A 14,884-nucleotide genomic window follows, 5' to 3' on the forward strand; every position below is an offset into this window, starting at 1 on the left:
ATTTTGTCAATTTTGTCAATTTTGTCAATTTTGTCAATTTTGTCAATTTTGTCAATTTTGTCAATTTTGTCAATTTTGTCAATTTGGTCAATTTTGTCAATTTTGTTAATTTTGTCAATTTTGTCAATTTTGTCAATTTTGTCAATTTTGTCAATTTTGTCAATTTTGTCAATTTTGTCAATTTTGTCAACTTTGTCAATTTTGTCAATTTTGTCAATTTTGTCAATTTTGTCAATTTTGTCAATTTTGTCAATTTTGTCAATTTTGTCAATTTGGTCAATTTTGTCAATTTTGTCAATTTTGTCAATTTTGTCAATTTTGTCAATTTGGTCAATTTTGTCAATTTTGTCAATTTTGTCAATTTTGTCAATTTTGTCAATTTTGTCAACTTTGTCAATTTTGTCAATTTTGTCAATTTTGTCAATTTTGTCAATTTTGTCAATTTGGTCAATTTTGTCAATTTTGTCAATTTTGTCAATTTTGTCAATTTTGTCAATTTTGTCAATTTTGTCAATTTTGTCAATTTTGTCAATTTTGTCAATTTGGTCAATTTTGTCAATTTGGTCAATTTTGTCAATTTTGTCAATTTTGTCAATTTTGTCAATTTTGTCAATTTTGTCAATTTTGTCAATTTTGTCAATTTTGTCAATTTTGTCAATTTTGTCAATTTTGTCAATTTTGTCAATTTTGTCAATTTTGTCAATTTTGTCAATTTTGTCAATTTTGTCAATTTTGTCAATTTTGTCAATTTTGTCAATTTTGTCAATTTTGTCAATTTTGTCAATTTTGTCAATTTTGTCAATTTTGTCAATTTTGTCAATTTTGTCAATTTTGTCAATTTTGTCAATTTTGTCAATTTTGTCAATTTTGTCAATTTTGTCAATTTTGTCAATTTTGTCAATTTTGTCAATTTTGTCAATTTTGTCAATTTTGTCAATTTTGTCAATTTTGTCAATTTTGTCAATTTGGTCAATTTTGTCAATTTTGTCAATTTGGTCAATTTTGTCAATTTTGTCAATTTTGTCAATTTTGTCAATTTTGTCAATTTGTCAATTTTGTCAATTTTGTCAATTTTGTCAATTTTGTCAATTTTGTCAATTTTGTCAATTTTGTCAATTTTGTCAATTTTGTCAATTTTGTCAATTTTGTCAATTTTGTCAATTTTGTCAATTTTGTCAATTTTGTCAATTTTGTCAATTTTGTCAATTTGGTCAATTTTGTCAATTTTGTCAATTTTGTCAATTTTGTCAATTTTGTCAATTTTGTCAATTTTGTCAATTTTGTCAATTTTGTCAATTTTGTCAATTTTGTCAATTTTGTCAATTTTGTCAATTTTGTCAATTTTGTCAATTTTGTCAATTTTGTCAATTTTGTCAATTTTGTCAATTTTGTCAATTTTGTCAATTTTGTCAATTTTGTCAATTTTGTCAATTTTGTCAATTTTGTCAATTTTGTCAATTTTGTCAATTTTGTCAATTTTGTCAATTTTGTCAATTTTGTCAATTTTGTCAATTTTGTCAATTTTGTCAATTTTGTCAATTTTGTCAATTTTGTCAATTTTGTCAATTTTGTCAATTTTGTCAATTTTGTCAATTTTGTCAATTTTGTAAATTTTGTCAATTTTGTCAATTTTGTCAATTTTGTCAATTTTGTCAATTTTGTCAATTTTGTCAATTTTGTCAATTTTGTCAATTTTGTCAATTTTGTCAATTTTGTCAATTTTGTCAATTTTGTCAATTTTGTCAATTTTGTCAATTTTGTCAATTTTGTCAATTTTGTCAATTTTGTCAATTTTGTCAATTTTGTCAATTTTGTCAATTTTGTCAATTTTGTCAATTTTGTCAATTTTGTCAATTTTGTCAATTTTGTCAATTTTGTCAATTTTGTCAATTTTGTCAATTTTGTCAATTTTGTCAATTTTGTCAATTTTGTCAATTTTGTCAATTTTGTCAATTTTGTCAATTTTGTCAATTTTGTCAATTTTGTCAATTTTGTCAATTTTGTCAATTTTGTCAATTTTGTCAATTTTGTCAATTTTGTCAATTTTGTCAATTTTGTCAATTTTGTCAATTTTGTCAATTTTGTCAATTTTGTCAATTTTGTCAATTTTGTCAATTTTGTCAATTTTGTCAATTTTGTCAATTTTGTCAATTTTGTCAATTTTGTCAATTTTGTCAATTTTGTCAATTTTGTCAATTTTGTCAATTTTGTCAATTTTGTCAATTTTGTCAATTTGGTCAATTTTGTCAATTTTGTCAATTTTGTCAATTTTGTCAATTTTGTCAATTTTGTCAATTTTGTCAATTTTGTCAATTTTGTCAATTTTGTCAATTTTGTCAATTTTGTCAATTTTGTCAATTTTGTCAAATTTGTCAAATTTGTCAAATTTGTCAATTTTGTCAATTTTGTCAATTTTGTCAATTTTGTCAATTTTGTCAATTTTGTAAATTTTGTCAATTTTGTAAATTTTGTAAATTTTGTCAATTTTGTAAATTTTGTAAATTTTGTAAATTTTGTAAATTTTGTCAATTTTGTCAATTTTGTCAATTTTGTCAATTTTGTCAATTTTGTCAATTTTGTCAATTTTGTCAATTTTGTCAATTTTGTCAATTTTGTCAATCTTGTCAATTTTGTCAATTTTGTCAATTTTGTCAATTTTGTCAATTTTGTCAATTTTGTCAATTTTGTCAATTTTGTCAATTTTGTCAATTTTGTTAATTTTGTCAATTTTGTCAATTTTGTCAATTTTGTCAATTTTGTCAATTTTGTCAATTTTGTCAATTTTGTCAATTTTGTCAATTTTGTCAATTTTGTCAAATTTGTCAAATTTGTCAAATTTGTCAATTTTGTCAATTTTGTCAATTTTGTCAATTTTGTCAATTTTGTCAATTTTGTAAATTTTGTCAATTTTGTAAATTTTGTAAATTTTGTCAATTTTGTAAATTTTGTAAATTTTGTAAATTTTGTCAATTTTGTCAATTTTGTCAATTTTGTCAATTTTGTCAATTTTGTCAATTTTGTCAATTTTGTCAATTTTGTCAATTTTGTCAATTTTGTCAATTTTGTCAATTTTGTAAATTTTGTCAATTTTGTAAATTTTGTAAATTTTGTCAATTTTGTAAATTTTGTAAATTTTGTAAATTTTGTAAATTTTGTCAATTTTGTCAATTTTGTCAATTTTGTCAATTTTGTCAATTTTGTCAATTTTGTCAATTTTGTCAATTTTGTCAATTTTGTCAATTTTGCCAATTTTGTCAATTTTGTCAATCTTGTCAATTTTGTCAATTTTGTCAATTTTGTCAATTTTGTCAATTTTGTCAATTTTGTCAATTTTGTCAATTTTGTCAATTTTGTCAATTTTGTCAATTTTGTCAATTTTGTCAATTTTGTCAATTTTGTCAATTTTGTCAATTTTGTCAATTTTGTCAATTTTGTCAATTTTGTCAATTTTGTCAATTTTGTCAATTTTGTCAATTTTGTCAATTTTGTCAATTTTGTCAATTTTGTCAATTTTGTCAATTTTGTCAATTTTGTCAATTTTGTCAATTTTGTCAATTTTGTCAATTTTGTCAATTTTGTCAATTTGTCAAATTTGTCAAATTTGTCAATTTTGTCAATTTTGTCAATTTTGTCAATTTTGTCAATTTTGTCAATTTTGTAAATTTTGTCAATTTTGTAAATTTTGTAAATTTTGTCAATTTTGTAAATTTTGTAAATTTTGTAAATTTTGTAAATTTTGTCAATTTTGTCAATTTTGTCAATTTTGTCAATTTTGTCAATTTTGTCAATTTTGTCAATTTTGTCAATTTTGTCAATTTTGTCAATCTTGTCAATTTTGTCAATTTTGTCAATTTTGTCAATTTTGTCAATTTTGTCAATTTTGTCAATTTTGTCAATTTTGTCAATTTTGTCAATTTTGTCAATTTTGTCAATTTTGTCAATTTTGTCAATTTTGTCAATTTTGTCAATTTTGTCAATTTTGTCAATTTTGTCAATTTTGTCAATTTTGTCAATTTTGTCAATTTTGTCAATTTTGTCAATTTTGTCAATTTTGTCAATTTTGTCAATTTTGTCAATTTTGTCAATTTTGTCAATTTTGTCAATTTTGTCAATTTTGTCAATTTTGTCAATTTTGTCAATTTTGTCAATTTTGTCAATTTTGTCAATTTTGTCAATTTTGTCAATTTTGTCAATTTTGTCAATTTTGTCAATTTTGTCAATTTTGTCAATTTTGTCAATTTTGTCAATTTTGTCAATTTTGTCAATTTTGTCAATTTTGTCAATTTTGTCAATTTTGTCAATTTTGTCAATTTTGTCAATTTTGTCAATTTTGTCAATTTTGTCAATTTTGTCAATTTTGTCAATTTTGTCAATTTTGTCAATTTTGTCAATTTTGTCAATTTTGTCAATTTTGTCAATTTTGTCAATTTTGTCAATTTTGTCAATTTTGTCAATTTTGTCAATTTTGTCAATTTTGTCAATTTTGTCAATTTTGTCAATTTTGTCAATTTTGTCAATTTTGTCAATTTTGTCAATTTTGTCAATTTTGTCAATTTTGTCAATTTTGTCAATTTTGTCAATTTTGTCAATTTTGTCAATTTTGTCAATTTTGTCAATTTTGTCAATTTTGTCAATTTTGTCAATTTTGTCAATTTTGTCAATTTTGTCAATTTTGTCAATTTTGTCAATTTTGTCAATTTTGTCAAATTTGTCAAATTTGTCAAATTTGTCAATTTTGTCAATTTTGTCAATTTTGTCAATTTTGTCAATTTTGTCAATTTTGTCAATTTTGTCAATTTTGTCAATTTTGTCAATTTTGTCAATTTTGTCAAATTTGTCAAATTTGTCAAATTTGTCAATTTTGTCAATTTTGTCAACTTTGTCAATTTTGTCAATTTTGTAAATTTTGTCAATTTTGTAAATTTTGTAAATTTTGTCAATTTTGTAAATTTTGTAAATTTTGTAAATTTTGTAAATTTTGTCAATTTTGTCAATTTTGTCAATTTTGTCAATTTTGTCAATTTTGTCAATTTTGTCAATTTTGTCAATTTTGTCAATTTTGTCAATTTTGTCAATCTTGTCAATTTTGTCAATTTTGTCAATTTTGTCAATTTTGTCAATTTTGTCAATTTTGTCAATTTTGTCAATTTTGTCAATTTTGTCAATTTTGTCAATTTTGTCAATTTTGTCAATTTTGTCAATTTTGTCAATTTTGTCAATTTTGTCAATTTTGTCAATTTTGTCAATTTTGTCAATTTTGTCAATTTTGTCAATTTTGTCAATTTTGTCAATTTTGTCAATTTTGTCAATTTTGTCAATTTTGTCAATTTTGTCAATTTTGTCAATTTTGTCAATTTTGTCAATTTTGTCAATTTTGTCAATTTTGTCAATTTTGTCAATTTTGTCAATTTTGTCAATTTTGTCAATTTTGTAAATTTTGTAAATTTTGTCAATTTTGTAAATTTTGTAAATTTTGTCAATTTTGTCAATTTTGTCAATTTTGTCAATTTTGTCAATTTTGTCAATTTTGTCAATTTTGTCAATTTTGTCAATTTTGTCAATTTTGTCAATTTTGTCAATTTTGTCAATTTTGTCAATTTTGTCAATTTTGTCAATTTTGTCAATTTTGTCAATTTTGTCAATTTTGTCAATTTTGTCAATTTTGTCAATTTTGTCAATTTTGTCAATTTTGTCAATTTTGTCAATTTTGTCAATTTTGTCAATTTTGTCAATTTTGTCAATTTTGTCAATTTTGTCAATTTTGTCAATTTTGTCAATTTTGTCAATTTTGTCAATTTTGTCAATTTTGTCAATTTTGTCAATTTTGTCAATTTTGTCAATTTTGTCAATTTTGTCAATTTTGTCAATTTTGTCAATTTTGTCAATTTTGTCAATTTTGTCAATTTTGTCAATTTTGTCAATTTTGTCAATTTTGTCAATTTTGTCAATTTTGTCAATTTTGTCAATTTTGTCAATTTTGTCAATTTTGTCAATTTTGTCAATTTTGTCAATTTTGTCAATTTTGTCAATTTTGTCAATTTTGTCAATTTTGTCAATTTTGTCAATTTTGTCAATTTTGTCAATTTTGTCAATTTTGTCAATTTTGTCAATTTTGTCAATTTTGTCAATTTTGTCAATTTTGTCAATTTTGTCAATTTTGTCAATTTTGTCAATTTTGTCAATTTTGTCAATTTTGTCAATTTTGTCAATTTTGTCAATTTTGTCAATTTTGTCAATTTTGTAAATTTTGTCAATTTTGTAAATTTTGTAAATTTTGTCAATTTTGTAAATTTTGTAAATTTTGTAAATTTTGTCAATTTTGTCAATTTTGTCAATTTTGTCAATTTTGTCAATTTTGTCAATTTTGTCAATTTTGTCAATTTTGTCAATTTTGTCAATTTTGTCAATTTTGTCAATTTTGTCAATTTTGTCAATTTTGTCAATTTTGTCAATTTTGTCAATTTTGTCAATTTTGTCAATTTTGTCAATTTTGTCAATTTTGTCAATTTTGTCAATTTTGTCAATTTTGTCAATTTTGTCAATTTTGTCAATTTTGTCAATTTTGTCAATTTTGTCAAATTTGTCAAATTTGTCAAATTTGTCAATTTTGTCAATTTTGTCAATTTTGTCAATTTTGTCAATTTTGTAAATTTTGTAAATTTTGTAAATTTTGTAAATTTTGTCAATTTTGTCAATTTTGTCAATTTTGTCAATTTTGTCAATTTTGTCAATTTTGTCAATTTTGTCAATTTTGTCAATTTTGTCAATTTTGTCAATTTTGTCAATTTTGTCAATTTTGTCAATTTTGTCAATTTTGTCAATTTTGTCAATTTTGTCAATTTTGTCAATTTTGTCAATTTTGTCAATTTTGTCAATTTTGTCAATTTTGTCAATTTTGTCAATTTTGTCAATTTTGTCAATTTTGTCAATTTTGTCAATTTTGTCAATTTTGTCAATTTTGTCAATTTTGTCAATTTTGTCAATTTTGTCAATTTTGTCAATTTTGTCAATTTTGTCAATTTTGTCAATTTTGTCAATTTTGTCAATTTTGTCAATTTTGTCAATTTTGTCAATTTTGTCAATTTTGTCAATTTTGTCAATTTTGTCAATTTTGTCAATTTTGTCAATTTTGTCAATTTTGTCAATTTTGTCAATTTTGTCAATTTTGTCAATTTTGTCAATTTTGTCAATTTTGTCAATTTTGTCAATTTTGTCAATTTTGTCAATTTTGTCAATTTTGTCAATTTTGTCAATTTTGTCAATTTTGTCAATTTTGTCAATTTTGTCAATTTTGTCAATTTTGTCAATTTTGTCAATTTTGTCAATTTTGTCAATTTTGTCAATTTTGTCAATTTTGTCAATTTTGTCAATTTTGTCAATTTTGTCAATTTTGTCAATTTTGTCAATTTTGTCAATTTTGTCAATTTTGTCAATTTTGTCAATTTTGTCAATTTTGTCAATTTTGTCAATTTTGTCAATTTTGTCAATTTTGTCAATTTTGTCAATTTTGTCAATTTTGTCAATTTGTCAATTTTGTCAATTTTGTCAATTTTGTCAATTTTGTCAATTTTGTCAATTTTGTCAATTTTGTCAATTTTGTCAATTTTGTCAATTTTGTCAAATTTGTCAAATTTGTCAAATTTGTCAATTTTGTCAATTTTGTCAATTTTGTCAATTTTGTCAATTTTGTCAATTTTGTCAATTTTGTAAATTTTGTAAATTTTGTCAATTTTGTAAATTTTGTAAATTTTGTAAATTTTGTAAATTTTGTCAATTTTGTCAATTTTGTCAATTTTGTCAATTTTGTCAATTTTGTCAATTTTGTCAATTTTGTCAATTTTGTCAATTTTGTCAATTTTGTCAATTTGTCAATTTTGTCAATTTTGTCAATTTTGTCAATTTTGTCAATTTTGTCAATTTTGTCAATTTTGTCAATTTTGTCAATTTTGTCAATTTTGTCAATTTTGTCAATTTTGTCAATTTTGTCAATTTTGTCAATTTTGTCAATTTTGTCAATTTTGTCAATTTTGTCAATTTTGTCAATTTTGTCAATTTTGTCAATTTTGTCAATTTTGTCAATTTTGTCAATTTTGTCAATTTTGTCAATTTTGTCAATTTTGTCAATTTTGTCAATTTTGTCAATTTTGTCAATTTTGTCAATTTTGTCAATTTTGTCAATTTTGTCAATTTTGTCAATTTTGTCAATTTTGTCAATTTTGTCAATTTTGTCAATTTTGTCAATTTTGTCAATTTTGTCAATTTTGTCAATTTTGTCAATTTTGTCAATTTTGTCAATTTGGTCAATTTTGTCAATTTTGTCAATTTTGTCAATTTTGTCAATTTTGTCAATTTTGTCAATTTTGTCAATTTTGTCAATTTTGTCAATTTTGTCAATTTTGTCAATTTTGTCAATTTTGTCAAATTTGTCAAATTTGTCAAATTTGTCAATTTTGTCAATTTTGTCAAATTTGTCAAATTTGTCAAATTTGTCAATTTTGTCAATTTTGTCAATTTTGTCAATTTTGTCAATTTTGTAAATTTTGTAAATTTTGTAAATTTTGTAAATTTTGTAAATTTTGTCAATTTTGTCAATTTTGTCAATTTTGTCAATTTTGTCAATTTTGTCAATTTTGTCAATTTTGTCAATTTTGTCAATTTTGTCAATCTTGTCAATTTTGTCAATTTTGTCAATTTTGTCAATTTTGTCAATTTTGTCAATTTTGTCAATTTTGTCAATTTTGTCAATTTTGTCAATTTTGTCAACTTTGTCAATTTTGTCAATTTTGTCAATTTTGTCAATTTTGTCAATTTTGTCAATTTTGTCAATTTTGTCAATTTTGTCAATTTTGTCAATTTTGTCAATTTTGTCAATTTTGCCAATTTTGTCAATTTTGTCAATTTTGTCAATTTTGTCAATTTTGTCAATTTTGTCAATTTTGTCAATTTTGTCAATTTTGTCAATTTTGTCAATTTTGTCAATTTTGTCAATTTTGCCAATTTTGTCAATTTTGTCAATTTTGTCAATTTTGTCAATTTTGTCAATTTTGTCAATTTTGTCAATTTTGCCAATTTTGTCAATTTTGTCAATTTTGTCAATTTTGTCAATTTTGTCAATTTTGTCAATTTTGTCAATTTTGTCAATTTTGCCAATTTTGTCAATTTTGTCAATTTTGTCAATTTTGTCAATTTTGTCAATTTTGTCAATTTTGTCAATTTTGTCAATTTTGTCAATTTTGTCAATTTTATCATTTTTTTTTTCAGATTTTCAGTGCATTTATTTCTTTATAGAAATGGTCTTGATTTTGTCTTCAAGAATTCTCAAGATTTTGATGGAAGAATTCATGTTGTAATTCTTTTTTTTAGGTCAAATCACCATGCCTTTAAGACCACACACCTTCTCTCATTTCACAATCAACCTCCTGTGGACCTTCGGGCACAATTTCCCACGTGAATTGTGTATGAGCTCTCGTGAGTCTCAGCCCAAACGACAATTGCTCCTTAAGGACTTTCCCTTTTGCTGCAAATAGAACGGAAGGAAAACACGACGCGATTGCTCGCGACTTTTGTGTGACATGGATATTTGGCTGCCAACCGAGGGGAAACACACATGATCTTAAGGGTGATGGGGACGGATGGGGTAAAGTGGGTAGTTTTTGGCAATTATTCATTTTGATTTTGAAGTTTTGATTATTGATTAACCGTAAGCTAATAAATTAAGAAGACAAAAATCCGACAATGTGCTGATTTCACCCCAATTGTCCCCCCTTTCTCGCAAAGGGTTGGAATCTCTGCCCTGGAGCCTAGTTCTACGTCAAAAGTCAAAGGTGAATCTCTTCACCACGGAGGCTCCCCCCCCCCCCACCCCACCAAAGTAAGGGGAGGGTGGGCTGCGGTGGTCCCTGAAGCTTGAAAATATGTGTCATACACGTGACACCCACGACAAAAGATAAATGGCTGCGTTTGCTTTGCCCACCCCTCCGAGAACTATCGGGTATAATGAGCTTTGGTAACCACAACCAAACCTCCTCTCCCAGGGTTGAGGCTAATGCCCAACTTTATGTGTCATGTGTGTGTGTGTGTCTGAGAGTTGAGTCCTGGGGAAATGTCACTTGAAAGGGGAGAGGCGGGGGGGGGGGGGTCATATGATGGATTTATGGCGTTTGAGATTCTGACTGAAATGCGGAAAGGGGGTTTAAAGTGGGTCGTTTCAAGGGAAAAGGGGTGATTTTGGGGAGGGAAAATGTTTAATTAGATAGAATCTAAAGAGCGGCCTTGAATGGATGTCTCGTTTGATGATGGGAGTACCTTTGACAGGTATAATTAGCTTTACACGTGATTTAGAGCGACTTAAAGGGTTTTTGTTATGCTATACAGAACATGGAAATTTGCTAATTAGAGCGATTAGTTTTCATTGGTTTGAAATATTCAGCAAAGTATTTCAACTGAACATTTCAAATAGAACTAATCACAAATAAAAACACATTATCATAAAATTCTTGCCCATGAAATCGAATTACCCTCACCGTTAGAGCTGAAACCTGTTCTTCTTGTAAATGTTCCTTGCAAAAACACTAAAGAACGCACCCTCCTTCGGCGTCTAACCAGACGCCTCCACAATTATCATATTTCAGCGGTTTTTCGTTCCACCCCCTGAACTGTTTTAGGGTACCAAAAATTCACCAGAAAAACCACAACTCCCCTCCCCACGAAAAATAAAACGCAAAATTGTAGCCCCAAAAACCCATCGAAAGCTAATTTCTCGCCCCACTTGTTGTGTACCACCGGCAAACGCTGTATACTTTATTGAAATTGCGCCTTATTTTTACATTCATTTATGTATTTTTCCCTCTCCGTTTGTTTATTACAGGTAACCGGCGTCGTAGGTCGGGCCGAAACGCTGTCCTCGGTGTTTTTCCTGGCGGCGTTCATCTTCTACACCAAGGCGACTAGGCGGAAACGGGCCACTGGTAAGTTTGAAAGTTTGCAGGAAAAAATCACCGAATTCTATCAAATTTTACCACAAAAAACGGCTTTTGTAACATTTTTTGCAGCATAAAGTTACAGATTTGTGGCATTAAAGATGCAGATCATCTAGATTACATCATCTAGAAACAAAGAAATTTTAATATGTTGCATAATATTGAACCATAACTTGGTAGAGTGCTGTTCTAAATCTATTTTTTTTATAAAACGTATTCAAAATACAAACTAACTTACTTTGAAACATATTTGTAACATACTGACAACATATTTGTTGCAATCAAGAATATGAAAAACTGGAATAAAATTTCTTAGCAATTCTTTGAGGATTCGATTTCGAAGTTTTTGAATCGATTTTGAGAACATGAAACAGTCCATACTCGATTATACTAAGTTTTTTTTTCTAATTGTTATTTGGATTGTTTAACTCAAATAATGCTTTAACATGATTTGGAAAGCTTAGAATAAAGGTAAAGGAAAAGGCATTTGGTAATCAACAATCATCCACTTAAATTTAACTTCAATTGTGTTGCAGCATTCGAAATAACTTTTGCAAGTAAGCAAAAAAAAAAAAACGATTTATTGTGAAAAATTTGATTATCCTATGTTCTTGGGTATCTGAGATTCTTCAGATATCGGATAATCGAAGCTGGACTGTAGTGTTTTGTTCATACAAAAATGTTTACCAAAGTTGTGATTCGATAGAATTATCGCCAATAATATTAGCATCTAACGACAGCGATAATGTTTAATTGAACGTCGGTCGCTATTTCAATAACTCATCTTTAAAAAAATCTAAAATTCTCACTCAATGAAATACATAAATTTTCACAAAATACCGTATTCTTCGAATAATCTTTATTTTTAATAACTTGTAATATGCGTATCAAACAAAACGAATTGTGTGTGCTTTTTTACTTTTAATAGATTTTTGTTGTGAAAAACTTAATTTTGTACAAATTATCCTTTTTTAAAGAAAATATTAACTCATTTTTTTCAATGTGAGTATCAAACGATGCAACATATTGATTACATTTTCACTGTTTTGGGGTTTTTTAGTTGGAATAATCAAATTTTTACAACAAAAAAAAACGTATTTTTTGAGAATATTACTCAAATTATCATAATATGCAATATGGGATTCAACGAATAGAAATGTTTCATGCATTTTCACTATTTCACAGTTTGTAAATGAAATACTCATATTTTCACAATTTCAAAATTTGGGTCAAACAAAAATTTAAATTAAAAGCCATAGTCTCAACATTTGATTGCAAAAAGTGGTTTAAAATGCATTTTACACTAGTTCAGTTATTTTGCAATCATTAGTTTTCAAAAAAATGTAAGATTTGACGACAGCAAAAAAATGTAGCGAAAAAAACTTTTTGCGATACTAAACATCAAATATTTTTCAAAAAATCAAAGGATTTATAAATCAACCCAAACATACTAAAAATGGTTTTAAACGCAAGGGAATGCATTTTAAATTAATTTCAGCTGATTCAATTTCCATTGAAATTTTGAAGTTTTTTGAAAAAATATTTTTTGCCCCCCGATTTTTCGGGCCAACTTTGAAGACAAAAACTTTTAATAAAATTTGTACCAGCCTTATTTGAATCAAAAAATTTTTAAACACTGAAAATACCAGCTTTATTTTGAACCGTGTTTGATACACATGTTGCAAATTATGAAAATTTGAGTATTTTCGAAAATACGATATTTTGGGATTTTTTTTGTATTGATACTTTGAAACACAAAATATCATCAAAAAATATTAACCATAAAATCAGACCATCAAAATTTTGAATTTTGGACGGCAAACTGTTTTTAAACGCAAATGGTTACTAAATATCATTTGTTTTCCAAAATACTTCAATTTTTAAATTTTGTGTAATAACCCTATCAGGCCTGATGAGTCATATATGACCCAACAATCAAAATTTCCAAAACTAGCCTATAATTTTCGTATGCTCATAAGAATCATTTTCCCTTCATTAACAAAAAAATATTTCTAAAAAATTAGACCTGAACGAGTTAACGTGAAATTTTGATTGGATTCCAAGGCTTCGGATAATTGAGTCTAGATTCTAATATTTTTATTGGTTACCAAATTTCGTTTTTTTTTCTTTTAAAAATACTTTGATTCTAATGTGTGTGTACTATAAAATTTTAAAAAAAGTAGATATGAAAATATATCTTTTAGTTTGTTTGTGAATTCACAATACTTTGGAGTCAATTCCACCAATTTTCTTCAAATTCTCAAAATAGTCGGGAAGGTCTTTCGATTATCTAATGAAGAATGCGTTGAATCATTGATCCGGACATAGTTTTTATAGAGATAGGTGAGATCCGACTTCAAAAAAGTTCATGAATGTTACTTAAATGTTAATAATTGAAGACAGGGTTTCCAGTTTTTTTTACTCGTTAGAAATTGATGATTGATTGATGATAACTGGGATTTGTGTTGTCATTGGTTCACTTCTATAGCAGCCGACTTTTATAACATATAGCGAAAACAATTATTTTTTTTATATTGAAACTTTTGTGCAACATGTTTGCAACAAACATGTTTTTTTATGTTGCAATGAAGAACAGTTTTGTTGTATATCAATTTCAGTTGTTGCAGACTTGTTTTCTACGTTTTAAATCAACATTTTTTTCTGAAAAATCGCACGAAAGTAAAACCAATCAAAGAGTCAATAAAGGACACCTGTCTGTCTGCCTGACCAGTGGCCAAGTCGCAGCAAAAGGTTGGTGCGCGCACTCACCCCCTGGGGTTTGATGGGACTTATTTGCATAAATTTGTATGTACTACACCGGAATTGTCCTCGCACGTCACGAAGTATTTTTATTTCCACTGTTTTTTTGTGTGCTCGAGTTGAATGGAAGTCTATATTTGGGCGAACGTTACGGTTGTAACTCGAACCTCCCTTTTGGTTTTCTGTGGTTTTTTATTCGAGGTCAAAATTACCAGTTGCATGTTTTATCAGTGCCTTTGCTGAGGGGTTTTATTTCAGTGGTGTGCCGGGGTCAAAATTAGCAGGTTTCAGTGTTCAGGCGCGTTGACCACCCATTCGTAATGGTTGTCGAATTAAGCATTCATGGCCGTGGAAGCGTAATGTGCAGAGCTTTCTGTGGGGTTGTTGTTGTGTTTCGTGTGGGCAATTTGCTGTGTCATTTGTTTTGGATGAAACTGCTTATTTTCATGTCCATGAATGGGTTATTTGAGGATTGTTGCATGGTTCATTGAGTAGAGTTTTATGGGTTGGTTCAACTCAACTCAACTCAACTCAACTCAACTCAACTCAACTCAACTCAACTCAACTCAACTCAACTCAACTCAACTCAACTCAACTCAACTCAACTCAACTCAACTCAACTCAACTCAACTCAACTCAACTCAACTCAACTCAACTCAACTCAACTCAACTCAACTCAACTCAACTCAACTCAACTCAACTCAACTCAACTCAACTCAACTCAACTCAACAACTGAATCTAAGTCGAAAAACAAAAAGCTTTTCAACGACCCCATTTTCTTAATTTACCCATCAACCGTTGAGCTCTCACTTCCCGTTCAAACTATAAAAGCAGCAGCATACACTCTTCCCCCCCTTCGATCATGAAGTGGAAAATTCAATCACCGTCTTGACTCGCCCTAATTCCTCCCAACCCTCCCCTGTCTTGCTTCCGTTCGTTGGCTGTAATTAAAACTAATTAAAGAGTTAAATTTTCGCTTTTCGGGTTGAAGTACCTTTGTCCTGTGTTTGGCGCCCGCCAAGCGAGCGTAGATCGTTCCTCGAAGACACTTGAATAAATCTTCCCGGAAACTTTCCCCGGTAGACTCCATCTATTCGTCTTACGGGGCAAGAGCTTTGTGGTTTTGGCAGCGGAATTTGCTTAG

At 27.1% G+C, this 14,884-nt stretch overlaps 1 protein-coding gene across 1 annotated transcript in view; it reads left to right on the plus strand.

Moving 5' to 3' along the window:
* The window catches only part of LOC6051490 (protein O-mannosyl-transferase Tmtc3), a 471,860-nt gene that overhangs the window by 194,134 nt on the left and 262,842 nt on the right, over positions 1 to 14,884 (plus strand). The window contains exon 4 of the mRNA XM_038251901.1: positions 10,868 to 10,967. Within this exon, the coding sequence (XP_038107829.1) occupies positions 10,868 to 10,967 (100 nt within the window). The remainder of the gene's footprint in view (positions 1 to 10,867; positions 10,968 to 14,884) is intronic.

Source organism: Culex quinquefasciatus, chromosome 2 (genome assembly GCF_015732765.1).
Source record: "Culex quinquefasciatus strain JHB chromosome 2, VPISU_Cqui_1.0_pri_paternal, whole genome shotgun sequence".
Lineage (NCBI taxonomy): Eukaryota > Metazoa > Arthropoda > Insecta > Diptera > Culicidae > Culex > Culex quinquefasciatus.